The 26,644-nt window shown below is 39.4% G+C and overlaps 1 protein-coding gene across 1 annotated transcript in view; it reads left to right on the forward strand.

Moving 5' to 3' along the window:
• Window positions 1-25,701, forward strand: part of LOC311279930 (CUB and sushi domain-containing protein 1) — a 682,447-nt gene extending 656,746 nt beyond the window's left edge. Inside the window, exons 61-71 of the mRNA XM_084391753.1 lie at window positions 2,731-2,904; window positions 3,779-3,852; window positions 3,959-4,070; window positions 17,168-17,347; window positions 17,979-18,041; window positions 19,584-19,745; window positions 20,444-20,556; window positions 20,642-20,729; window positions 20,920-21,052; window positions 21,363-21,419; window positions 23,385-25,701. Of these exons, the coding sequence (XP_084247879.1) occupies window positions 2,731-2,904; window positions 3,779-3,852; window positions 3,959-4,070; window positions 17,168-17,347; window positions 17,979-18,041; window positions 19,584-19,745; window positions 20,444-20,556; window positions 20,642-20,729; window positions 20,920-21,052; window positions 21,363-21,419; window positions 23,385-23,544 (1,316 nt within the window). The 3' untranslated portion in view covers window positions 23,545-25,701. The remainder of the gene's footprint in view (window positions 1-2,730; window positions 2,905-3,778; window positions 3,853-3,958; window positions 4,071-17,167; window positions 17,348-17,978; window positions 18,042-19,583; window positions 19,746-20,443; window positions 20,557-20,641; window positions 20,730-20,919; window positions 21,053-21,362; window positions 21,420-23,384) is intronic.
• The last annotated feature ends 943 nt before the right edge of the window (window positions 25,702-26,644 follow it).

Below are 26,644 nucleotides of genomic sequence, written 5' to 3' on the forward strand. Positions count from 1 at the left end.
GATTATCAGTTCAACACAGAGTTATAGAAATTCTACTTGTAAAAAAAAAATAAAATAAAAAAAACCTGCGTTGGTATCGGATCTGACTCCGAATTTTTGGGATGGGATGGGATCGGTTCTGAAATGGTATCGGTGCATCCCTAGTTTTGTCTGAATACGATAAAGCGTTTCGGACATACAGCACTGTATGATTATGTTTCAGGCAGCAAGTAATATACAGACAGTGATGCATGTGCAACAACAATAATGTGCATAGTTCTGATCTACTGTCTTAACATACTGTCTTAACATAACACTTATTCTTAATCACAATTTACTCACCCTCAAGTTGTTCCAAACCTGTATGAATTTCTGTCTTCTACTGAACACAAAAGAAGATATTTTGAAGAATGTCAGTAACCAAACAGTTGATTGGTCCCATTGACTTCTATAAAATTAATATGGAAATCAATGGGCCTTATCAACTGTTTGGTTACTGACAACTTGATGGTGAGTAAATGATATATATATATTTTTTTGGTTTGAACTATACCTTTAATGAATATTAGCTGGTTATTTAAAATTATTCGAAATTAAATCAATATTTAGGGGTTGACTTGATAGGTAGTGTAGAACCTACTGTATACTTGTATACAAACAATATATATATATATATATATATATTTTTTAAATCATACCCTCATTTGGGGCTGAGCCCCCCTAATTTTGAAATCATAGAATTGCCCCTGATTTACACTTACAATATTATGTACACTTCCACAAATCTTACCCTGCGTATGCGATTCTTTATGGCATCATTTTATCTTCATAGTTCATGGCTTGACTGAAATTGTGTGAAACGCAGCTACAGCACATCATAAAACCTGTTTTGACATTTTCAATACAAGTGTCAACACATCACAAATGGATCCCTCAAGTAGCCTGGCTTTCCGGTTTGCAGTGTGAAAGGTACGAGGTGCATGCACAGAATCTGCTGTTAAATCCTGGCTTTTATTGTAAGCCTTTGACACAATGTCAGCTGTTACAACAAAAAATCCTTGTTAAAAGTGCCAGAAAAAAAAAAAAAAAGAACCACATCGCAAATACTCATGCCAAGAAGGACTATTATATAGAGGAGAACGGGGCTAGTTGTCTCAGCTAGTCTCAAAGGAAAGATTAGGACTGTCACAAAAGTTTGGAGGCAAAAGACACAAATGCTTGTTTTCTCCAGCAGTAGTTTTGTATGCTGGTTTTAAACTCAATTAATCTTCAATTAAAAACTTTTTTTGTGAATTTTATCCTCCAAACTAAATTTCGTAACAGCTGTTGGGTTGGTATGAATGGTGAACTCAAAAACAAAAAAGAGCTGGATCCAAATGCAGTGAGTTTAATAATAGAATAAATATAACAAATCCAAGACAGAGAACAGAGAACATAATATCCGTGTAGTCCAGTGAAACACACTGAACACAATACAATCGCAATAATATATATATTTAGAAAAGTGTTAATTATAAGGTTTAAAGATGTATTTGAAATGAAAGTGTGCTCTGAGAACTACTGTAGATTTTTTGTAAAAAAAAAAAATTTATGTCAGGTTGTCAAGCTGTCATGTGTTTCCATTTAAATAATGTATTATTTAGAACGTTTGATTTCATGTAAATTAAGCAATAGGGTATGAGATGAGACTGTATTGTGAATACAGAGTGTTGGAGTGGTAGCGAAGCATGTGCAAACCTTTCAGCCATAACTGCACTGACAATACAGCACCTCATCTGATAGAGCTGAAATAAAAACAGAGACTAGGAACTGGTTTCATGCTGTGTTTTTTTTTTTTTTTTTTAAATACAGTAGGCCTATATGATTTTTTTTTTTTTTTTTCACACAGTATGAGAAAACATTGTTTTCTGTCTTAGTTTAAACCAGACCTGTTTGTGGCTCAGTGCAAATTTGGCTCAGCTGTTCATCAATAAACAGTACAACTCAGTGAACATACCATACCTAAAAACAGAAAACTTTTAAATAATATTCCTTGTTCACATCGACAACTGTGGGCTTCCCCCCCCAAAAAAGTTATTTTTGGTATCTTCGTGGGGACTTTCCTGAGGCTTTTGTTTTTATACTGACCTAACAATATTGTCTATCCCCCTAACCCAATCCCTAAACCTAACCCTTACAGGAATCTGTTTGCATTTTCATATAAACATCATTTAGTATGTTTATAAATCCATTTCCCTCGTGGAGACCTCTGGCTGGTCCACACAATATAGGTAATCTCAGGTTTTACTGTATGGGATAAACCTGTACACACACACACACACACATACTTGCATATATGGTTTATGGGGACTCTCCATTGGCGTAATGATTTTTAAACCCATCAGTAAATGCATTAATACAAAATCATATTTCTTTATTTATTAGGTTTCTTTATTTATTTTGCTTATTTCCACAATATAGAGTTGTATATTAGCTGTAATTTACTAGTAGCACTTTGTGTTTGCCATCTGTTCATCTGCCAGCTTCTAAATGCCTTAAAAACAAACCTCAAAAATAAGTAAAGCGTGCAGGAATACAAGCAAACAGCACTATTACAACAGTTTGACAACTGAAATGTGATTTGACTGCTGTCTTTGTCGAATTCAAACACACCAACACCTTTCACCTCTAAGTTACACTGAAAGTAGCTAAACTGAGATGTTGACACTGTGAGAACTAGCAGACTAACTTTTTGTCTTGTGTCCTTTATAGCTGTGTTGTGTGGAGATCCAGGCACCCCTGCAGAGGGCTACATAGAGGGCCAGCAGTTCACCTACAAATCAGAGGTGTCATTCTACTGCAGACCTCCGTTCCTACTGGTGGGCTCCTCCAGGAGAGTTTGTGAAGCGGACGGTTCTTGGAGTGGAATGCAGCCTTCTTGCATTGGTGAGCCACTATGTACCTTGGAAAAAACACAATGGAATTCCCTTTGCCACATAATACATAAAGTATTTTTTATAATAACTAATTTGGTAATAAATACATTTGGTAACACTTTACAATAAAGTTCAATTTGTCAACATTAGTGAACCAAATTAATAAACATGAATTAACAATAAAAAATACTTTACATACATTTATTAATCTTGTTTCATGTTCATTTCAACATTTCAACATTCAACATTAAAAAGTTGTATCTGTTTATATTTTGTAATGAACCTGAGCTAACATGAACTAACAATGAACAGTTGTATTATTATTAAATAACGTTAACAAAGACCGAGGGTACATGACAACAATAATGTACTAAAAAACAGAAAAGATTTTCCTTTGCGTTTTTTTTTTTTTTTTTGCGTTCAGAGTGCAACGCTGTCTAAACGATCCACGTTTACACAGACCTGCGACAATGAACAAAAACACTATATTATGGATGCCAGGCCAGTAGTTGGCGATGTCATGTTGAAAAGAAACACTATGTGTCTATAGACTGAACATGCATGCGCATGACATCACTACATTTGTGTTTTTGTAGTTTACACGTTAACATTTATTTTTTTATTTTTTTACTTGCACTTCAAAACCAGTTTTTAAAAGTTTGCATTTTCAGGCCCCCAAAACGTTGTTGTCTGAACAGCCAAAACGCATAAAAAGTTTTATATTTTTAGTTAAAAACAGTGGCCCCTAAACTAAGTTATATAGTTTAACAAATGTATTGCTCATTGTTAATGCATTAACGAATGTTAAATAATGGGACCTTATTGTGAAGTTTAACCATAAATTTGAATCAATTCTTATAAAAAGTGTGAACATCTATTTGTAGATCCAACCAACAGTGCATGTAAGGATCCCGGAACTCCAGCATATGGAATTCCAGTCCAGGCTCAGGGATTTGAGGTGAGGACAAATGGCCTTTGACCATTTCCTATCCTTTAGTTGAGTAAATTACAGGTCATGCTTCTTTGGTTTCAGGGTTTCAGTCTCAATAACTCTCTTCTTACAGGTTGGAAGTAAAATTTTCTTCAGATGTCGGAAAAACTATCACATCCTCGGCTCGACAACGAGAACATGTTTAGAAAATTTAACATGGAGTGGGATGCAACCAGAGTGTGTTGGTAAGTATCGCCATATACAGACTCAATGTGTTCCAAAATGTAGTGAGCTGTCTATGTTGGCAGCATCATTGTCGCCTTGAGCGTGGAGGCTGTTCTGAAAAATCTTCTTTTGGCCAAATTCTAAATTAGCATCACATGTATCCTTTGCAGAGAAGGCAATATCACCAGGATCAGTGTGACAAGGTCAGTGAAAAATAAAATAAAAATCAATCCAAGATGGCCAACCAAGAACTCTAAATATAACGCATTCAATATCAAAAAGTGACTGGCACTGAGACCTGGAGGACAAAATATCCATTGAACTGCAGCACAGACCTGTCAATGTCAATTTTCCATGTTTCAAGCCATGGATATTTAGAGAACCTCTCTAAAGTAGAAAAAGATAGGTGAACAAATGTATTGGGTTCATACTTTACTCTTCTATAAGCTCAGGCATCTTGCCTTGGGTTACTGTAAGGAACAAAGTTTAAGAACGCACAGCGTTTTGAAGGGGGTTCCCATAGCATAAGCTAGCCTTACGCAATACGAGAGACCTCTCGAAAGGGAACGTCTCGGTTACTAACGTAACCTTGGTTCCCTGAGATGAGGGAACGAGTATTGCATAACCCGCCGTGCTACTGTGCTTTGATCAGGGGATCACTTCAGTCGATTAAACCTGAATTCCTTGGCTAAGAATGGATGCTTATAAAGACATAAGCCACACCCATTCTGGCGGGCTCTGACGCGCCAGGGCGCGAAGCGGCCTGATTGGTTCGCACGTCTGAGCCGCCTCGCCATAGGTTTGTGCAGTTGCCGCAGCACAGCCAATGACCGCGCAAGTCGCTCATCTGTGTCTGCTGTGCAGCTGCACTGCGTTTTAAAATTTGGCTTCAATATTCTCGAGAAAAGGAGTTTTCCCATAGCGTAAGCTAGCCTTACGCAATACCCGTTCCCTCATCTCAGGGAACCGAGGTTATGTTAGTAACCGAGACGTTATCTTTTTCAGTAATGAGTAATCAAATGAATTACTGTTTCCCCCATTACAACACCGTTACCGTTACTGACAATAAAATGCGGCGTTACTATAATTGAGCTCACTGAAGCAGTTTTCATCCGAGTAGGCTCTCTCTCAGCCATAGGACCTGTAAAAAAAATTCTCTGGTGTGTCCCGAAAATATCCTGCGGGAACGTTCCCAGAAAACATTGTTTGACCGGTTGTGAACGTGCGGCAAACACGCCTAGAATTTGGCTTAAATAACCTCTGACGAGGACGTTCTCTGTAGGTTATAAAAATAAAACCCCAAAATATTATATTTTATTATTATTTATTTTTGGTACATTGTTCAGTATTATATTGAGAACACTTCTTGTTAAACTGTTTACTTTTGTGAGGAAGAAAATACTTCAAGTAGGCAACAGCATGTCTACCAGTTGTGAAGCTGTGTGACAGTTTTATCATTTTAATTTGCACTACAAAGAGTGTATGTATGTTTTTATTATTATTATTCATTCTTTTTTGGTAAATTTCTTAAGAAGAAATTTATTTTGATACTTTTTTTGCCCAATATTATGGTTCTAAACCATCTATTGTGTTTTATTGTTCTATAATATTTAAAATAATATACTGAATTTGAATTTAATAGGCGTCTCTCACATTGTCCCACAGCAACATTAAAATAATGTAGATTAGTGTAATGTTTTATAATAATAATTTATTCTATTTAATGTCCATTTCATTCAACATATTTAATATTGGGGGCAATCCAAGTTAACACAATTAAAAAAAAGTAACACAATAGTTCTCTTACGAGAGGTTCTCTCGTATTGCGTAAGTTGCTTACGCTACGGGTAAAGTCATCTTTTCTCGAGATATGAAGCCAAAACATTATCCTTAATTTTGTATTTATTGTCAACGCGTTGCAGCAGCTAGCAGACCTAGAGCGGGCTAACTAGCGCGCTCATTGGCTGCTCTGAGGCAACTGCAGCAGCCTACCACTGAGTCCTGCATGACGCCCTTAGCGCCCTCACGCGTCACAGCCCGCCAGAATGGGGGTGGCTTAGCGTATAAAAGGACGGGCTCGGGGGCTGCTTACCTGGTTTTCATCGACTGAAGCGAGATCAGCTCGTGCCGCGAGCACGGCAGGTTACGCAATACTCGTTCCCTCTTCTAGAGAGAACCGAGGTTACGTTAGGCAACCGAGTACGTTCTCTTACGAGAGGTTCTCTCATATTGCGTAAGTTGCTTACGCTACGGGAACCCCTTGTCAATGCCGTGCGCGCCAAGCATCCACCACATAAGTCCCAGGGGAACGCCCGGGGGACACAGATAAGTGGGAATCAGGCGGCCAACAAAGTGGGCCAGCACATGTACATAAGCACACCGTAGGGGATACAGAGCGGCGCAGCCGGTCCATACCGAAAGAATATCAACCCTTATAGTGCAGCTCAACCAGGAGAGCTAAAGTCAAGTGAGAGTAGCCTGCGCACAAACAATCTGGGCAGAACATACACACGACCTAGACTGACAAAAGTCTAGCCTGCAAGGTGGGAACTTCCAGGTTATAAAACCTAACAAATGTAGAGGGGGAGGCCCAGCCTGCCGCCATACAAATGTCGTGAATAGAAATCCCGCTGGACCAAGCCCACGATGAGGCCATGCCTCTGGTGGAATGAGCCCTGACGCCCAGAGGGCACTGCAGGTCTTTAGACGCATAAGCTGCCGCGATAAGAGTCCACTATCCATCTGGACAGACTGTGTTTCGAGGCGGCGAGACCCTTGGTGCGCCCACCAAACGAAACAAAGTGCTGCTCCAAGCGCGTGACGTAAACCCTCAACGCCCTGACAGGGCAGAGGAGATTACCATCGACCTCGCTACCGGATGCTGGTAAAGCCGATAAAGAAATGACCTGCGCTCTGAAGGGAGTGCCAATCACCTTGGGGACATAACCATGTCTCGGTTTGAGAATGACTTTAGAGTCATTAGGTCCGAACTCGAGACACGCGGCGTTAACAGATAACGCGTGTAAGTCACCCATCACCCATGAAGTTTCTGATGACAGAGCTATCAGAAAAACGGTTTTGAGCAAAAGGTATTTCAGATCCACAGTCTGTAAGGGTTCAAAGGGATGCGCTTTCAGGGCCTCCAGGACCAAGGAAAGACCCCAAATAGGAACCGACAGGGGCCACGGGGGATTCATCCTCCTGGCTCCTCTAAGGAAGCGGATGATGAGCTCGTTCCTTCCTATTGACCGACTCTGCGAATGCTGCAATAGCCGCAACATATACTTTGAGCGTGGAGGGGGACCTGCCCATGTCCAGCAGCTCTTGAAGGAAGCAAAGCACCCACGAGACCCCACAAGTTTATGGGTCTAGATTTTTGTCGGCGCACCATTTAGTAAACACAGACCATTTAGACGCGTAGAGCAGTCTCGTAGAGGGAGCTCTAGACTGCGTGATCATGTTCACAACCCCTTCTGGCAAGGCAACGGGTATCCGTTGATTATCCATACATGCAGAGACCAGCGCTCTGGATGAGGATGCCAAATCGAGCCGCCGGCTTGAGAGAGGAGATCCCTTCTCACCGGAATCGGCCATGGGGCTAAGTCTGACAGCCGCATCAGCTCTGGGAACCAAATCTGGTTCTCCCATCGCGGGGCTATGAGGAGCACCGAGTGGCATGCTTCCCTGATTCTCCTGATTACCTGTGGCAACAGTGAGACCGGAGGGAAAGCGTACAGCGGGCCGCTGGGCCAGACTTGGGCCAGCGCGTCCTCGTTCTTCGAAAAGAACCATGGACAATGAGCGTTGTCTTTTGACGCAAATAGGTCGACTTCCGCTTTGCCGAAAAGGCGCCACAGCCGCTGGACTGTCTGAGGATGCAGGGACCATTCTCCCGGGGGAACGTTGTCCCTGGACAGTCTGTCTGGGCCGTCGTTCAGGTGGCCAGGCACATGCGTGGCTCTCAGTGAGCGCAGAGAGTACTGGGCCCAAACGAGGAGGCGTTCCGCCAGAGCATTGATATTTCTGGATCTGACATCGCCCTGGCGGTTCACGTAGGCCACCACTGACATGTTGTCCGTGCGGACCAGTACATGGTGGCCCCGCAAGTATGGGAGGAAGAGCTTCAGTGCATTCTCGACCGCTATCATCTCCAGACAGTTTATGTGAAGGCGTTTCTCTCGGTCTAACCACTGGCCAAAGACCGGTCTGCCCTCGAAGAGAGCGCCCCAACCTAGGTTGGAGGTGTCTGTCGAGATAACCTTCCAGTACGAGACAGCTCCCATTGTCACTCCCAGCTGGTACCATTCGGCCGCTATCCAGGGCTCCAGAGCTGAGACGCAGCTCTGAGTCACTCTGATACGCAGACCGCCGGAAGCCCAGGCTCTGTGAGGTACTCGAGCGTTCAGCCAGCGTTGTAACAGGCGCATACGCAGTAAGCGCAGCTGGAGCACTGCTGCAACTGAAGCCATACAGCCTAGCATCCTCTGAAACATTTTCAGAGGGACAACGCTGCCTTTCTGGAAAGACGCGGCCAGGTGTTGAACACGGCGCGCGCGCTGTGTCGACAAGCGGGCCGTCATAGCCACTGAGTCCAGCTCTATTCCCAGAAAAGAGACTGTCTGACTGGGCAGTAATGAGCTCTTGGTCCAGTTGACCGTGAGACCCAAGTTTTCCAGATGGCTGAGAAGCATCGTTCTGTGAGATATCAGTTCTATCTCTTGACTGTGCCAGAATCAACCAATTGTCCAAATAGTTCAGAATTCGCATACCCTGATTTCTCATACCCATGCACTTCGTAAATGTACGGGGTGCTAAAGACAGGCCGAACGGGAGGACGGTGTATTGATATACCTGACTGTCGAAGGCTAATCTCAAGAATGGCCTGTGACGGGGTATTATCTGAATCTGAAAGTATGTGTCTTTCAGATCGAGAGAAATAAACCAGTCCCTCGGGCGAATTTGTGCGAGGATTTGTCTGGTCGTGAGCATTTTGAACGGTCGCCTCATGAGAGCTTTGTTCAAATATCTCAGATCTAAGATTTACTGTATTCAGCACCCATTCTGACACTCCTGGGATCGCTTCCCATGCTTCTACATGTATAGCTAGGGATAGAATGACTTCTCGGTTACGATCGCCGCACTGCGTGGGCTCGTGAACCCGAATCTGAGGTATCGGCGCGGTGAGCGCGCTCTCTATGCTTGAATACAGCGGCTCGCTGAAAGCGACGGCTGGCCGGTTTGCACGTAATGTCTCGGTCGCCTTGGACGGGGAACATTTCGTGGTGAGAAACCCGGGACGCGTGTGCGGCGCCGGGAGTGATGTGTTTATCAGTAAGTGTGGGCGCTTGTGAGCGGGCACAGGACTTACATTTACAACATAGCCGGTGTGTGGCGGCTTTATGGGTGTTGTCCCCTGGAATAACTGTGTAACAGAGCGTGCAGTGAGTAGGTGTGGGCACTGTATCGTGGGCACATTTCCTACATCTGACACTCGAGCGGTGTACGCCTGCTTTATGAGAGTGGGCTCTGTGAGAGTGAGTGACACAGGGGAAACCGTGCTTGTGTGCAGGGGTGAACACTGGGAAGCGGGCACATTTTCTACACTCAAAACACCATCGGCGTGAGCCGGATAACCAGACATTACACTCTTTCTTAGATTTCTCTGGGTCGCCGTGAAAACGGCGTTTGGGTGCAGGCGAGCGGGTTGTACAACAGGCTCGTTGGCTGCAAGATACACACCTGCAGTCGCCTTGTTTAAGGGAACTGACAGAGCGGAACATTTTGATGGTGGTCCGGCCGCGGCGGGACTCAACCATCTTTTCCTCCTTGACGCTGCTAGGAGGACTTCGCAGGCTCAGGTTTCAGCGCAATCTTGGGCCGGGGTCCCCGTGAGGGATGCGGCCTGTGGCGGCTTGAAGAGCGCGATCTAGGGCGGGCACCCTGTCGCCGCTGCGAAGGCGGAGGCTGGGATGAACGCTGGGTAGAGCTTCGTGCAGGAGGCTGATCTTGAGAGCGGCCTGCAGCTGAGCTCGAGCGTCGGGGCAGGAAGAGCTTCATGACCTGCGTCGTTTTCTGCACCTCAGAAAAATGGTCGACAATTCCGCTTACCGCTGGGCCGAAGAGGCCGGTAGGGGCCAGAATGGGCGTGGCTTATGTCTTTATAAGCATCCATTCTTAGCCAAGGAATTCAGGTTTAATCGACTGAAGTGATCTCCTGATCAAAGCACAGTAGCACGGCGGGTTATGCAATACTCGTTCCCTCATCTCAGGGAACCAAGGTTACGTTAGTAACCGAGACGTTCCCTTTCGAGAGGTCTCTCGTATTGCGTAAGGCTAGCTTGTGCTATGGGAACCCCCTTCAAAACGCTGTGCGTTCTTAAACTTTGCTCCTTACAGTAGCCCAAGGCAAGATGCCTGAGCTTATAGAAGAGTAAAGTATGAACCCAATAAAAGCCAGTCCGTGACGGGCTTTCTATAGGGAAAAACAAGGAATGGGCCTAATGAGGGCCAAAACCTTTTATAATGTATATATATGAGAACCGCAGTTCGAATTTAAACAGGACCGGATATGTATCGGGCCCTAAGGCTCAGGGGGTTTGTGCTTACACATCTTGTATTGAAAGAACCCTCGCTTGCAAAGCGGGAAATCCCAGGTTATAAAACCTCATAAATGTGGACGGCAAGGCCCAGCCGGCCGCCGCACAGATATCTTCAATAGATATTCCACTTGACCAAGCCCAAGACGAGGCCATACCTCTCGTGGAATGAGCTTTGACGCCTAAGGGGCAATGAAGGCCCTTAGACTTAAAAGCTACAGCGATAGCATCAACTATCCAGTGCGATAATCTCTGCTTTGAGACGGCGAGCCCCTTGGTGCGGCTGCCAAAGCATACAAAAAGCTGTTCCGACTGTCTAAACGAGGCAGAGCGCCCCAAATAAACTCTGAGAGCCCTGACGGGACAGAGTAAATTCGCGTCTTTTTCATCTTTTGGAGAGGGAAGAGCTGCTAGTGAAATAACCTGTGCTCTGAACGGAGTCGAGAGCACTTTAGGAACATAACCATGCCTTAGCTTAAGGACAACTCTGGAGTCGTTAGGCCCAAACTCAAGGCAGGATGCACTTACTGATAGCGCATGTAAATCGCCCACTCTCTTGACTCTCGAGCGCCAGTAAGAGAGCGCTTTTGAGCGAGAGATGCTTCAGATCCGCAGACCGAAGCAGCTCAAATGGGGTACCCTTCATTGCTTCCAGGAGCGTGGAGAGGTCCCAAAAAGGCACAGAGGGGGGTCGCGGCGGGTTTAGCCTCCTTGCCCCTTTAAGGAAACGCACGATGAGATCGTTTCTTCCTAGTGATTGTCCGGCCACAAGAGCGTGAGATGCTGTTATGGCTGCCACATATACTTTGAGTGTAGAGGGGGTGCGACCCGCGACCAAGATCTCTTGCAAAAAGGCGAGTACACTTGGCACTTCGCATGAGTAGGGGTCCAGGCTCCGTGCTGCGCAACAGCTAGAGAACACCGCCGAAGATGATCCATATCAGCTGAACCGTCTGCCGGTGAAGAGACCATTCCCCTGGGGGAACATTGTCTCTGGATTGCATAACCGCACCCTGGTTCAGAATGCCTGACACATGCACTACCCTCAGCAAGCGTTTATTTATAACGCCGTTATTCCCATCACTGTTAAAAACCGTATAAATGTGTCCTGTTTTAAGTGTGATTTCCTTGGAATGGTTTTATTTTGGATAGCTAAATATAAATAAAATGTTCAATACACATGTACTAGTGTTTGATGGCTTTACAATATTCTGTGCGCTATTTTTTACGTTATTACTGAGCTGAGCGAAATCATCTGATTCCCTAAAATGAGCCATGAATCCCAGCATGAGGAAACAGCTGATTAGTCACGTGGGTTTAATGTTCGCTACGTTAGAATTTACCAATAAATTGACGAGTGCAAACCTTAGTAAATCACCTTGCATGATTAATTTAAATACTCTCCCATAAATGTTGTGTCTGAAAGGGAAACTCCTACAAATGCATATGCAATAAGATCAGCTGCAAAAAGAGGGTTTGCGCTGGTACAAGCTGTTAGTAAATCTGGCTCAGTATATACACCTTATTAATGATGCATATGAATGCAACACACTAAATTGTACATTAAGCTTTTTTCCATTATAATATTTCTTTTTTTGGGAAAACGGAAGACTTTGTTGCATTCATTTCATCAGATTCTGAGTTCATCTGTTTTCCTGTTCATTGTATGTTTTATTAATGTGTATACTGAATTTGGTTCTCCAGTTACTGTTGAGTCAAAAATTATTATTATGTCGAGCTAAAATTGTATAGTGTAAAAGCAAAATTAGAGTATCAAAGTGCTCATTTAGCAACATGCTAACGGCAAACTCAGTTGAGAGTCAGATCTGCTATATGAAAAGCACTATTTCCTTCTATTGTAGGCTGCTTCAGATCACTCACTTATAAGGTTTCATTTCACTTAGCATACAGCCTCAAACGGAAGCTTGCTGTTTTGGCGTCTGACAGCAAAGCAGCTCCCTAGGTTTTGGAACAAAGCCATAGTTATATTTGAAACAAGGTTTCATCAGTGTGTGATTGATGATGTACTATCGGGAAAACAAAGGTAGGTTAGGAGAGAGAGAGCAAGATCTTTACACTGGAAATTACTGCAGGAGGGCATTGTTTGAAGAAGTACAGATTACTTCAGATTTAGGGCAGCTGAGTGTGCTGATGTCAAGGAATCTGACAGCTTAGCAAAGGGAAGTTTGCTCTTTTGACAGAAGTTCTCTGAGAAGTGTCAGGAAGGGTCCTCACCACTGTCCCAGTGATCATCCTCTATAGGTGAATTCCACGTTGTGATGCTTTTGTATTGAAATTATTGTTGGAAAAGGAACAGATGTGGGCATAATAATTAAAGTTAGCTATGTTTAAGCTGCTTGTACATAAATTTGAGATTTGTGGACCCCTTTGATAGCAGGCCCTACCAAATCTTTAATGCATCTTGCCTGTGTAAAAAAGTCAAACTGTCAGAAGCTGAGAAGCAGGGAGAATTGAGTTGACGAAAAGTGAGGTGTGAGGACATGGTTCATATATTATGGAAGATGTCAGCACTCAAGGCATGTCCCAGAACGTTTCTCTCAGGGGTGCAGCTTTATCTCAACAGTTCTATAGTATGCAGCTGGGACTCCACCGTAAATCTTTCCGATATTGCTTTCATTGCGATTCTCTTATTTTTGAAAGATGCTCTGATCAGGATTTTTAAAGCTAAAGCCATTACCAATCCCAGACATCAGAAGCATCTGATATCAATTGTTTATCTGAAACTCTGTAACTGATTAATGTAATGTAAGCTCTCTGCTAAGATATACATTTCAAAGCCAAACAGAAACATTGGCTTGAGTTATACAAATATTATAATTACCCGCAATATTATAAATTACATCTTTACATGTAATTACATCTGATACATGCAGTATGCTCAGATTAAGCGGTATGTACTATATAGCAACTCTATATAACAAATATAAAAATGTAAACTACTGTATATTATTTCCCAGCCATATATTATAATTTGGATATATACATTCAACTAACCCTACCTGCATACATACAGAACACTCACGTAAAGCAATATACACTATACACTATAAAGCAAATCTCAGATGTGTGATATGTATCATCACAAAATGTAAACTGTATTATTGTACAGCTTCATATATTTACATTTAAATTTGCATTTAATCATTTAGCAGATGCTTTTATCCAAAACGACTTACAAATGAGGAGAAGAATAGAAGCAATCAAGCCAAGAATAGGGCAACAATAATCAAGTGCTGTGACCAGTTGTGACTAGAAATGTTTTTTAGTTTTTTTTTGGTGTGTTGTTTTTTATAGATATAGAATAGTAAGTGTTAGTATTAATGGGTCAAATGTTGATGAAAAAGCAGCTCGGGTTGAGTTAGGCAGGTCATTCCACCAGCAGGGAACAGTCCAGGTAAATGTCTGTGAAAGTGATTTTGTGCCTGTGCACCACAAGGCGCCATTCACTTGCAGAACGCAAGCTTCCAGAGGGCACATTGAAGTAGTCAGTTTAGGTATAGGGGTGTATAAAGGTGTATAAACTATATGTAAAGTTGGATATATATTATATCCAACATCCACATATGCAGTATACTGTATTGTATATAACAAATCTCTGCTTGATTGTTTATATTGTCACAAAACATAACTATACTATAGCTCAGTTCTTTATGGGTCAATGACATGACGTGTATATTTTTGTGTCCATTATTTCCTTGATATAATTTGATAAATTCATGACATATATCACTTTTGTCACGGGTTGTGATGGAGAGACTAAGCACAAATAACACAAAGATGATTTTAATTTCCAACAGGAGAATTCCAACAAGGTAGATCCAACACAACAACACATAGACAAGATCCAACAACCACACACAAACTGAACTGGACTTAAATTGGGGAGATAATGACACACACACACACACGAACACGATGACGAAATCAAATGAATTGCTATGACGACAAACAACACTGTAAAAAAATTCTAACCTCTCCAAGTCAACATTTTCTAGTGACTGGTCACATCTAAATTTTTAAATTGGCCCAAGTGCAATTCATGTTGCAATAGTCTGATAACATTGGCTCAATGAGAAATAATACGTCAGACGAATTGAAAAATTTAGATGTGACCAGTCACTAGAAAATGTTGACTTGGGGATGTATTTTAAATTTTTTTTTACAGTGAAGGCAAGGAGAAATGGTGCAAAAAAAAAAACTAAAATAAAACAGTCTTAGTGGTGTGACAACTTTATTTAAAAAAAAAACAGTTTAGTTTGAATTAATTTTTATTACATTTAAATTATACATATTATTATACATATTATTATTATTTTTTTTATCTTAAACCCACAAAATGCCAGGTGTTGCAACTGTCCAAACAAATGAACATACTAAGAAAACTTTTTTAAATGGTGTCTTAATAAAAATAAATAATTAAAAACTAAATACTGTGGCATCATTTTAGGTTTGAAACCTTTCATAACAACATATTTCATAAATATCAGTAGTTTTAAAGCTGTTGAGAGAATTGAAAAACTTTTGTCCAGCTATTTGTATATTCTCAAATGTTAGGATGGCACAACTGCAAACATGGCCCTTTTATTATTAGGCTAAATGACAAGATGATAATATTAAATGTAATAATGTATCATCCAGATGACCCCAACTGATCCTTGTGGCAGAGAGAAAAAGTTTGTAGATCTCTCTCAAATCCTGGTAAAAACTGCTAATTTCAAGTATGGGTAGGTTGGTACACTTTCAATGTCAGGTACAACTACAGTATATAGACACACAACTATTTGGTAGTACCGCATGACATAAAAACTGCCTAAACAATGCATTTAAACACTTAAACTTGTTTAAACACATTGTCCATGACTCAAAAATATGCATTACGTAGGGTTACGTGATTTCAACTGCTTGATATCGTCACAAAATCTAAAATAAATGATCCCCCAGCTCTAATCATGAAGGCATAAACATATTATTTTATAAACATTAACATCACGATTTTCTGTAAAGCTGCTATGAAACAATCTGCAATGTGAAAATCGCAATACAAATAAGTTTTATTTGACTCAACCAATGGCATGATTCTAGGCCGAGAAGATTTGTTTGTACCTTGAGGGCTTACCATTTTTGAAAGCCATTGAAAAAAATAAATTACAAAAGGCATGTACAGTAAACAGAAATAGTTATCTTCAATCCGTCATTTTTAATTTGAGACACACATGTAACAAGAAATACATTTGTGCCGGACTGATCAGCAGGAGCCTGGTGTGTAAACCTTGCCATGGACATATCAAGACTTATAAATATATGGTGGAGATTGTGTAAATGTCCTCTGGACCACACATGCATTTTATTGGTGCGGTCAAAGTGATGAAGTAAACAGAATGCGTTTCATTTACACACATTTTGATTAAATATGACATGCTCATGAATGGGGTTAAGTACTCAATTACATGAAATCATTATCCAGAAGTTATAAACATGAATGAATCAGTATGCACTACTCTTGGAACATTTTTCTTATAGCATGCACAATTTTAATGTTTTACTGACAGCAAGGATTGCTTTAATATTATAATTCTAAATTACAGAAATAACATTAGCTTAGCAACATTTACACTACTGCACAACTGCTGCTGCACAGAGGTGTGCTTTTAGTGTTGTTCGCAGGGCCTTTGTTAAATGTACTAATATTGTGGAATTGTTTGAATTGCTTGTCTTGCATCTGTACTGAACAAGCTGATCAAGATCTTCAGTATTATTAGTAAGTTACTAGAAAGTTATTGGCCGGTGAGTTTGATCAAGATAATAAATTGGACCTCAAGGACAGGTGACATTTATTGTTGGTAGCTTAATGTTATTACAGAAACATTTCAGAATGTAAAAGAATACTTAAAGGACAAGTTTGGTATTTTACACTTAAAGCCCTGTTTACAGATCGTTTCTGATGAAATAGAATGGTTAAGATTAAAATTTGGACTCATGCTGCTGGCCCGAGAATTTTCGGTTTCTTTCGCTTTCCCTCCCACCTCCACAATGGCTGCATAGGTGCACTGGAACAATCCTTCCTAAAACGCATTAAACTTTCGTTTACAAAGACGTGAAACTCACAGAGTGGTCAGGGGTGTTCACTGATATGCTCACACAAAAATCACTGCAAAAGATGCTTTCCAACAGGGTTTTTTAAACAGGGCTTTAAGTGTAAAATACCGAACTTGTCCTTTAAAAAACAAAGAAGAAAAACCTAAACCATAGTACAGACAAGCAATTCAAACAATTCCACAGCCTCTTAATGTATGTGAAAATAAAATAAATTGTGTAGTTTCTATGTCCTGTATATTGAGTTTTTACTGTATTAAACAATTAAAATACATATATTCATAGATGCCATTAAAGTCTGAAGTCCGAACATCAGGCATATTTCTTCTCCATCACCAGAGTACATGGTTTTCCATGATAGCCCAGGGAAGATCATCATCTAATTTCCTTTCTCTTTAACTTTTCAGCACATGCCTGTAGGCAGCCTGAGACACCATCTCATGTAGACGTGAAGGCTATAGACTTGCCTACTCTAGGTTACACACTCATGTATACGTGCCAAGGTGGCTTCTACTTATCTGGAGGATCGGAGCACAGGACCTGCAAAGCAGATGGGAGGTGGTCAGGCAAACCTCCAGTCTGCAAAGGTACTGAGACAACTAGGCTGATAACCCTGAAAGGGCTGATTCATGAACTGTGTCCTTCCTGCCCTTGAGCAGGACACTTTACTCGCAGTAGCGACTGATTTTCATTTATACAGACAGGAATGTGAAGCCAGAAGCGGTTGTTTACCCATATCTTTAAAGGGTTAAAGGGCTACTTCACCCACATATTAACATTCTGACATGGTTTACTCACCCTCAAAAAATAACAGCATAGAGAATATTTGCCTGTTTTGATGAACATGATTTCACAGAGTGCAACATGTCTTACTTCTGATGGTGGTCTTACTAAAATCGTGGTGACTTTGTATTTTTGGGTGAACTATTCCTTTAATACTTACACTGCCTATTGATTTATAGTGATGGCTGTTCTTAGTTTTTAATCTTGAAACCATTTAAGACTAAATCTATTACTTGTTTAAACTGTAAAATGTGTACATTGTTACACAGAATAGGAGTATCAGTGTTTATGAATGTATAGAAGTTATTTATGCGTGTCAAACTAATGTAGCAGTGATTCATTTTCAGAGTAACTACAGCAAAAAACAAAGTCATTACCATTGTGCAGGTTGTATCCACAAATGTCAACTGATCAATTATCTGCTCTATTTCCTAGTTGGACCAAAAATCAACAGCAAATCAAATGAGGATCCAGACCTGCAGAAAAACAAGATTCGTGGTATGAAAACATCCCCTTCCCCTTAATTTATCTTTTTTTTTTTTTGGTCATCAAAAACAAACTTGGCCTGCATGAGGTTGAACCATGGTCATTGGAAATAATGAGCATGTCATTTTTTTCTGAAAATTATATTTTTTAAATGTCAGAGTTACAAAGATAAATGGGAAGGTTGAATATTTATGTGTTAAAATATGACTGCCTATCCCATTTTAACTGGCAGAGACCAACTATTTGTAAGCCATATGTAGGTGTTGTAGAAGTGTTTAGGGAAACCTGTTTGAAAATTGCATTTAGTGCTGCTATAGTTGGGCAGAAATTGCACATTTCAATGGTTAGCAGTGTTCAAAAGTTTTTGGACACTTACATTTTCTCTTAAAATCATTGTTTCCTTAGATAACAAAATATCAACCTGCAAACAAAGTATGCTTTTCTCAGAACTGACTTTCTGGGCCATTTTTACAATTATGGTTACAATAACTGGGTATTTTAGTAGACGAAGTCAACTAAATTAATTCAGTTCTCAGTATGAAGTTCATTACATTAACTAAATGTCTAGGTTACTAATGTAACCTTGTTCCCTGGGAGGGAATGGAGATGTTACATCAGAACGACTGACAAATTGGGATCTCGCCTGAGAGACAAACAAAACAAGCCAAAGGACATTGGCGAGTGAGATCTGCATTGCGAGCCACGCCCCACAAAGCGGGTATGAATGGAAGCACGCTGCACTTGTTCATTTAAGTTTTGCACTGAGGAGCCGAGATGGTGTGTCCTGGCCGTTCAGCGGTGGTACAGCAATTGTGGCGACGGGACGTAACGTCTCTGTTCCCTCCTTCATTCCCTACATTAGTAACCTAGACGTCCCCTATCAGTCAGTCACGTTCAATGTTTCGTCAGAACAATTGAAATCTGACCCCTAATGGAACTCCATCCAGCAGATAATCGCTCTTCTAGTAGCGACCACCGCTGACGTGCTGTCACACAAAAACTCTCTGAAGAGCTTCTTCCTGGTTCGTTGTACACAATCGAACGATGATTGCAGATTAGAATTGGAGAAACACTCGGTTCCAAAGCGAAAGCTTAAATGAACGAGTGCAAGGGCTTTGCGGGGCCTGGTTTGTGATTCAAATTTCACTCGCCAATGTCCATTGGCTTGTTTTGTTTACACTCGAAGGTGAGATGCCAATTCGTCAGTCGTAACGTTGAATGTGGCTGACTGATAGGGAACCATGTTTTGACAACCAAAAATAGTGTCTGAATGCTTGTGTATTAATTTTGAACAACATACAACTTCTGTTTTATAAGTTGAAACCTAAAAAAAAATCTGTTTCTTTAAATAAATACCACTTGCTTTGATATTTTGTTAACTAATGCAGTTGCTTTCATACAATTTCATGTTTACCTTAAATGTCCAACTACTTTTTGGGGCCCCTGTACCTGTAGCTATAGTATATACTGTATATACTGTATGTGTGTGTAATGCACTTTGTGAAATTACACAGACATACAGGTAGAAATTATTTCTTTATGTGTTTGGTTTAGTTCCAGCAGATGTGTTCTCTTTGAACTCTGGTTGGGCTGGATTCTACGAGTACTTGGGAAAGAGACAGTCTGCCACAGTAACAGTCAATGCATTCAATGCCACCACCAGCCGGGTCAACGTCACTCTTCTGGAGCAAAGTGGGGTGCACATTAAACTTTCTGGTAAGTTGAAATTTTCTGCCAGGTTTTGGAATCATATTCAAAGAAGACACTAGGGCTAGGTGGTATGGTGCAATATACCATACAACAGAAGAAATGTGTCAGTCGGTAAAGATTTTTCAATATTAAAGCAGTAAATACACCCACACGGCTGTCAGTGGACAGGACTGCTTTAGGTTTTTTACATTTCCATTTTGCTCCACATACTCATGTGTATAGTGAAATGAAGAACTTGTTACAGTGTTGATAGCCCCAACGTGAAAGAGTTGTTTGTGGGTCAATATAGGAGTGAACTGATGTGCGGTCAGCTACTACAGCAACAATATGACATTAATAAGAGTCTGCTCTTACATATTAAAGGTGCTGAAAGAGAAGGATTTTCTTACTATAATGGGAGATTGGGAGATGGAGAGTGAATAATTGAATAAGCATTTCTTCATGCATTTATTTCTTCAGTGCTGAGATTACACCCAATTTCTCAGATGTATTGAGCAGATTTGATAGCTATGGATGCTTTCCGTATTTAACAAAAATGTTTTCCTTTGCCCTACTTAGTCCTAGACTAAAAATAAAGAGAAAAACATTACAAATGCAGGTTTATAAAAGCAATTCCAGATGATGGATATCATTGGTATTCCAGTTAATTATATCCTTATGTAATCTTTATTTTTTTTTTATTTTTTTATTATGTTGTTTTGCAGGAACTTACAAGACAGAAGAAAATCATCTATTATTAAAAGTTTACCAGATAAGAGGCCCAACAGAACAATATTTTAGCAAATTCAAAAACGATAACTGGGCAATGGATGGATATGTGAGTAGCATGAAAGTGGTAATAAGTTGACAAAGTAGTGGTGTTTTATTACTGTGTATGTGATTTGCCAATTTGTTTTGCACAGGTTACAGCTGAATCGGAGAAAAAAATGTTTGTTTACCAAGGGCACATTCACAGCAAGGATTTTGGGAAATTTCAATTAACAAGACAAGGTAGATTTATTTAATTTGATAAATTATCCCTTTTCATATGCCTAATAATATTTATATAATATTGTATTAATGTACTGTGTTAGTATAAAATCTATAACTAAATTTTATTTTATTAATGTACTATATGTATATAGATTTAATACTTAAGAGTTAAAATACTTAGAATTGTTTGCTTGGATGTCCCCCTCAGGTCTTATTACCACAGATATGGATCCGTCTAATCCTTACTACGGCACAAACAGCAGCTCTGTGGCAGCTGCCATTCTAGTACCCTTCTTTGCGCTTATTTTATCAGGGTTTGCCTTTTACCTCTACAAACACAGGTAAGAGCTACTGACTTGACTGTCTTTTCCATGTGTTGATGTTATTTGTCCATAATGGATGTGAATTGGCATTTTGTCACTGTAGTGATGGGAAACTCCTTTGCCAAACCAGTAATTGTGACTGATACAGACAGTTAGCAATTCAAATCTCTGCAAATAAAAAATGTAATTGAGATCAAATATAGTCAATGTTGAAAAAAAAAAAAAAGAAGCATGGGAGTTTTCCTACACAAACAAAACAATGTGTCAAAGTTGCCATGAAAGCATGACAGTTCCCCGATATTAAAATAATAAAAAAAAAAATTGGCAGGACTCTATCACAAGGCACAGATGACAATGAGAGACCCAAAGACCTGGCCGCTTCCAGGTAAGTCACCGGAAGCTAATGCCACAGGCGACGAGCCCTTTACAGTCACACCTTCATTGTCTGCATTTTATTTGCTCATCTCTTCGGAGGCAGTGCAGAGTGCAGGAATTATGGGGCATTAAGTGACTTGCATATTTTGTTTAGTTCCATATTAGATATTCATTTCTGTCAACCCTAATTTTACCAACTAAAAGTCACCCTGTTTATTTCTGTTTGTGTACATTTGCCAACGGAATATCATGAGAATTATGTCTGATATGGTGATGCGCCAGACGCTCCTAATCAGTGGAAATATGAATTGGGTACGGGATGTAGGTCATTTATTTAGATTTAGACCATACAATTTGAGCGAGATCATAAATCATCCACTGCCATCCGAGGGAAGCCTGGGAATCAGTTACAGTTTTCAAAATTAAGATCATCAAGTAGTCAGTGACCATTCCAAAATGTTTTTTTTTTAATGGTTTTAATTAGTGTTGGCACGAGGAAGCAATGCTTCAACTTGAATTAAATTGAGGAATTTTAAAACCGCCATGTTCTGAATAGAATACTACCATGCACAAACATATAATTCCAGATTATCAACTACATTGCAAAAATTGCCATAATGTGCAGTATGCAATAAAGCATAATCAATGAACTGTACACCATAATGCATTTCATTTGACCTCCAATTTCCAGTATGTTGAATGATTCGGAAGTAATTACAGCTAATCTTTTTCTTGACTCATCGTTTAATCACATCAGCCAAGATAAAATGCAAAATAACTTTAAATATTATTTAAATATAAGGTCATGTGACAAACACAATGCAGCATTATGCTGACATTTACTTAGGGGGAGAAAAGTAGGCAGTGCTCAACATATACTGCACAGTATGCTATTCCATTCCAAACACAGCCAAAGGAATTATTCCAACATAAATGTTTCAAGCAGTAGTATGCCACATTATCACATGACTTCACTGTGTTTGTCACAAGTCCTCATCACATTGCATGTTTAATTCAAGCAAGAGGCATCCACTTATCCTCTTGGAATTAAATTATGTTTCTTTTTTAATCCAATATTGCATAAAAAACATTCTAGCTAATGTTACTTCCGGTTCATGAATCACCCTAGAAATCAACTTCAACAGACCTTATTCACAGCAGCGCCATCTTTGATTTTTAACGGGAATGAAAGCGAGGCTGTGAGGGATAGACGTACATTTCTTCAGTGGGTTGTACAGTTATTTAATCTGTTTTTGGAATGCTCTTCTGACGAAACACTGCAATAATTTCTTTCCGAGAAATTTCAGTAAAAAAATATACTGCAATATAATATAAAACAATATAAGCTGTGGAAAATTATAAGTGATCTAGGAGCTTTATACAGTTTTTACAGCAGATGCCATTAAAAATACAATAAGTCTATCCCTCACAGCCTCGCTTTCATTCCTGTCGTGGCGCTGCTCTGAATAAGGTATTGTGAGATGCAGTAAAGATATCTGGACATCTGGAGACTTCAAATATTGATCACAAGCCATATGGATTCATTTTTATTTTTATGATGCTTTCATAGTGCTGTGGATAAGAGCATCTCAGAAATTCTACATAACATCTTTAGCATTTCATGGACAAATGTATGGGGTGGGAATAATATAAGGGTTGGGGATGAATTACTTATTTAATTGAATGTGTTTTCAAATGAACAATATTCAATTGGTGGTAAGACACAATTCCTCTTGTCATATAGTTAGAATTTAACCCGGCTAACACATTTGTCACTTCCCATTGTTGGATGAGGACATCATGTTCTTTTGTTTTAGGTTTTATCTAACATTTCTAATGTTGTTCTTCCATAATTAAAAATTACACTGGAATGTGTTGTTATAAATGTAAACAAATAAATACACTTGTGTTTTGGCTTTGAAAGAAGTTCCTACTCCTCCTAACTGTTTGTCATCTTTGTTTTCCACCTTTCCAGAACAAGACCAAAAGTTCAGTACAACGGATATGCAGGTCACGAGAACACTAATGGACAAGCTTCATTTGAGAATCCTATGTATGATACAAACATGAAGCCAACAGAGGCAAAGGCTGTGAGGTTTGATACGACCCTCAATACAGTCTGCACAGTAGTATAGCCTTCATGATGAGCTCTGGGTAAAGCAGCAGAGCGGTGGGTACCAGATGACAATACTCCTTTACCACTGACTGCACTTTGCTATAGATGCGACTCACTTTATCACAAGCTTACAATGGACGAAATAAAACCGACAACGTTTTTTTTTTTTTTTTTTTTACAAAAAAAAAAAAACGATTTTAAAAAACAACAAAAACTTTTAAAAAAAGAAAGAAAAAAAAAGACTTTTCAAAGAACGAAGCTCACTTGACGCATGTTCGGCCAGAACTGAAGTCAACATTCTTTCTGGGATCTGTACCGTACGTGGCACTTAAAGGATGAAGTTTTTTTTTCTTTTTTTTTTTCTTTTATCTTCTTTTTTTATGTATCCCCCCCCCCAAAAGAGACTTCCTGGGAAAGATACTTAAGTGTTTTTGAACGCCACAAAGTTGTTGACACAATGTATTTTCTTCAGTGAAGACAAACCACAAAACGAAAAAGCAACTGGACTACTGTGGCTTAGCACACTTAATAGATCTCCACCAAGAAGGTGACAAAACGCTACAAGAAACTCAAAGGAGAGACACTCACCTCCAGACGGAGGATGAAACTCAACCTCTGCGTTGAGAAAAGAAATAAACTTTATTGCACAAATTTTGCACTAGTATGAAATGGATATAAAATCAGTGTATTGGATGAAAACAAAAAAATTATATACAGGGTTTTATTGACTATATGTATATAAACATAAACCCATATCCATAGAGAGCATGATGTCATGCTACGGCTATCAAGAGAGACTGAATTTATTTTTGAAATGAAGTTCTGTTTATGTTTACAAGGTGATAAGGACACAATTGAAACTTACGATCATCATTTTTGATTGCTTTTTACTGCATTCATCATACAGCACATTTCTTCGTGGCGTGTCCGATCACTTGGACTAGCATAAACACAAATGCTGACAAATTACAATTCATCTTTAAGTTTGAAATCACAATAGCTTTACTCACCTATTTGCTTTCATTGTGTATCAGATATACCTCTCGTGTAGAACATGACTGTATGTTGATGGTGCAGATTTTAAGGGTTTTTTTATCAGCTCTGTGTGGACACCTACACAAGATTTACCTGAGCCCACAAGTTGATGCTTTTTTTTTTTCATTCCTCCTTTTTCTGAACCAGTGTGCATCTCCCGTAGCCATTAGAGACACAAAATCAGCGGGGTTAAGTTGGAACTTACTCTCGAAGAAACACTGCCTTATTAGATTCAGAAGCATGACCCGGCCACACCGTTTTCCAATGACCCATATCATTAGTACATTAACCTAGATGAAGAGCGTGCGGCTGCTGGGGTGCATATTCACTGTGATTTAAATGTCATGACCACGCTGAGACCAGTGCATGTGCTAAAACTGTATGTGCTCCCATTTTTCCATGTGAACTACGTGATGCCTGATATTTTTTCAACGCTGTGTTATCATATTCGAACTTAAAATGTGCACAATGGCATTGTTGTAGGCTTGCTGTCGGAAATCGGATATCATTTTCACATCGATTGTATTTTCAATCAAAACCATGTTTTGTTTCCGAATGCGTTTGGATGTTTTCTGTTGCGTCATGCTCTCAGATCGAACCATTTCTGTGTGCGTTGGATTCGCCTGGCCCAATGGCGGTAAAGGGCCGTGTCGGTTTTGTCGCACTGCAGATGATCCACATCTTGCCTTTTCTCAGGCTTGCTGCAATAATGTTTCTTTGTTCAGTTGCGTTTCGTTTCCTCACGACTGTCAGGCTGTAAAACTGCATTCAAACCAACAATTGTGCTACTCGCCATTGTCATTCGATCATGTGCTGCTGACTTGAAGTAGGTGCAAAAGATGTTTTTGTACAGAAATATATTTTTTATGCAGAATTTGTAAAATTATTAAATATGCTGTACTTTTTTGATTAATGTAGGTACAATTGTTAAAATAAATGTTTTTACTGTATAAAAATGTAAATTAATTGTTTATCTACCCATAAGTATATATCTATGGTTTCAAGTTTTCCAACAAATGTCAATATGTACGAGCTTTTATGAAATATTCAGCTCGTATGTGTTCTTTGACGTGAGCAAAATCATGAACCCTAGAGAACTGTACTGCTAATTGTTAAATGACAAATATTTTGAAAAGTATTATTTGAGATAAATATTAAACTTTTTCTAAAAGTACACGTTCTGTTTTTCTTGTAACACAAGTGCATTTTTTAGCGTATGCTGTATACCAATGGAATTCACAGACCATTTGTAACTTCTTACTGTAACACTGTTGGTCTTAAGACTGTTGTCTAATGATTTTGAGGTATGCTTGTAAGTAAGGGATGTAAATATTTGGCTCGACGATTCAGTCATGAAATTAGAAATTAGCTCTGAATTTTGAGTGCAAAATATACACTGACAATGAATAAAAATACACACTATATATCAATAATGTAAAATGTGTTGCAGACTAGCATTGTGAATTGCAAAGCCTTTTTACACCCTTACTTGCAAAATGTGATTTTTGTCATAGTAACATATTTTCCATTAAACGTTAGATAAAACATCAGGCAAAAGTAATATATTTACTTTTAGCTCAGCAATTTCATATCTTGACATTTAGGAGCTACTTTCTTACTGTACATGTGTATTTTGAAAATCAAATTTCAATTATAGTACTAAAATATGCTCAGGTCACATTTCACCCCAAAAATAATAATAGTAGGAAACAATAGAAGGAAATTATATTTTGCATAAAGAAAGGAAACTTATTTTAGAACCATTGTAATATTTTTGATTGTTTCATTTTAAGTATAGTTTTTATACTTAAAATATTTTTACTTTTGAGGGGTATTGTTTTATTATTATCATTAATGATGATTCCCTCATTACTGTGATACAGTACTCCTTTATCTGTATTACAGTAAAAAAAAATAAAAAAATAAGTACAACTAATTTAGTCTATGTTTGTACTTAAACCAGAATAAAAAAAGGCAATCTACAAGTACAGTCATCACAATGATGTATTTATTTACTTTATTTTATATATATATATTATTTTTTTATTATTATATTGTGGCAATGACAAATGGCAGAGCGGGGC

Source organism: Rutilus rutilus, assembly GCF_951802725.1.
Source record: "Rutilus rutilus genome assembly, chromosome: 20".
In the NCBI taxonomy this organism is placed as follows: domain Eukaryota; kingdom Metazoa; phylum Chordata; class Actinopteri; order Cypriniformes; family Leuciscidae; genus Rutilus; species Rutilus rutilus.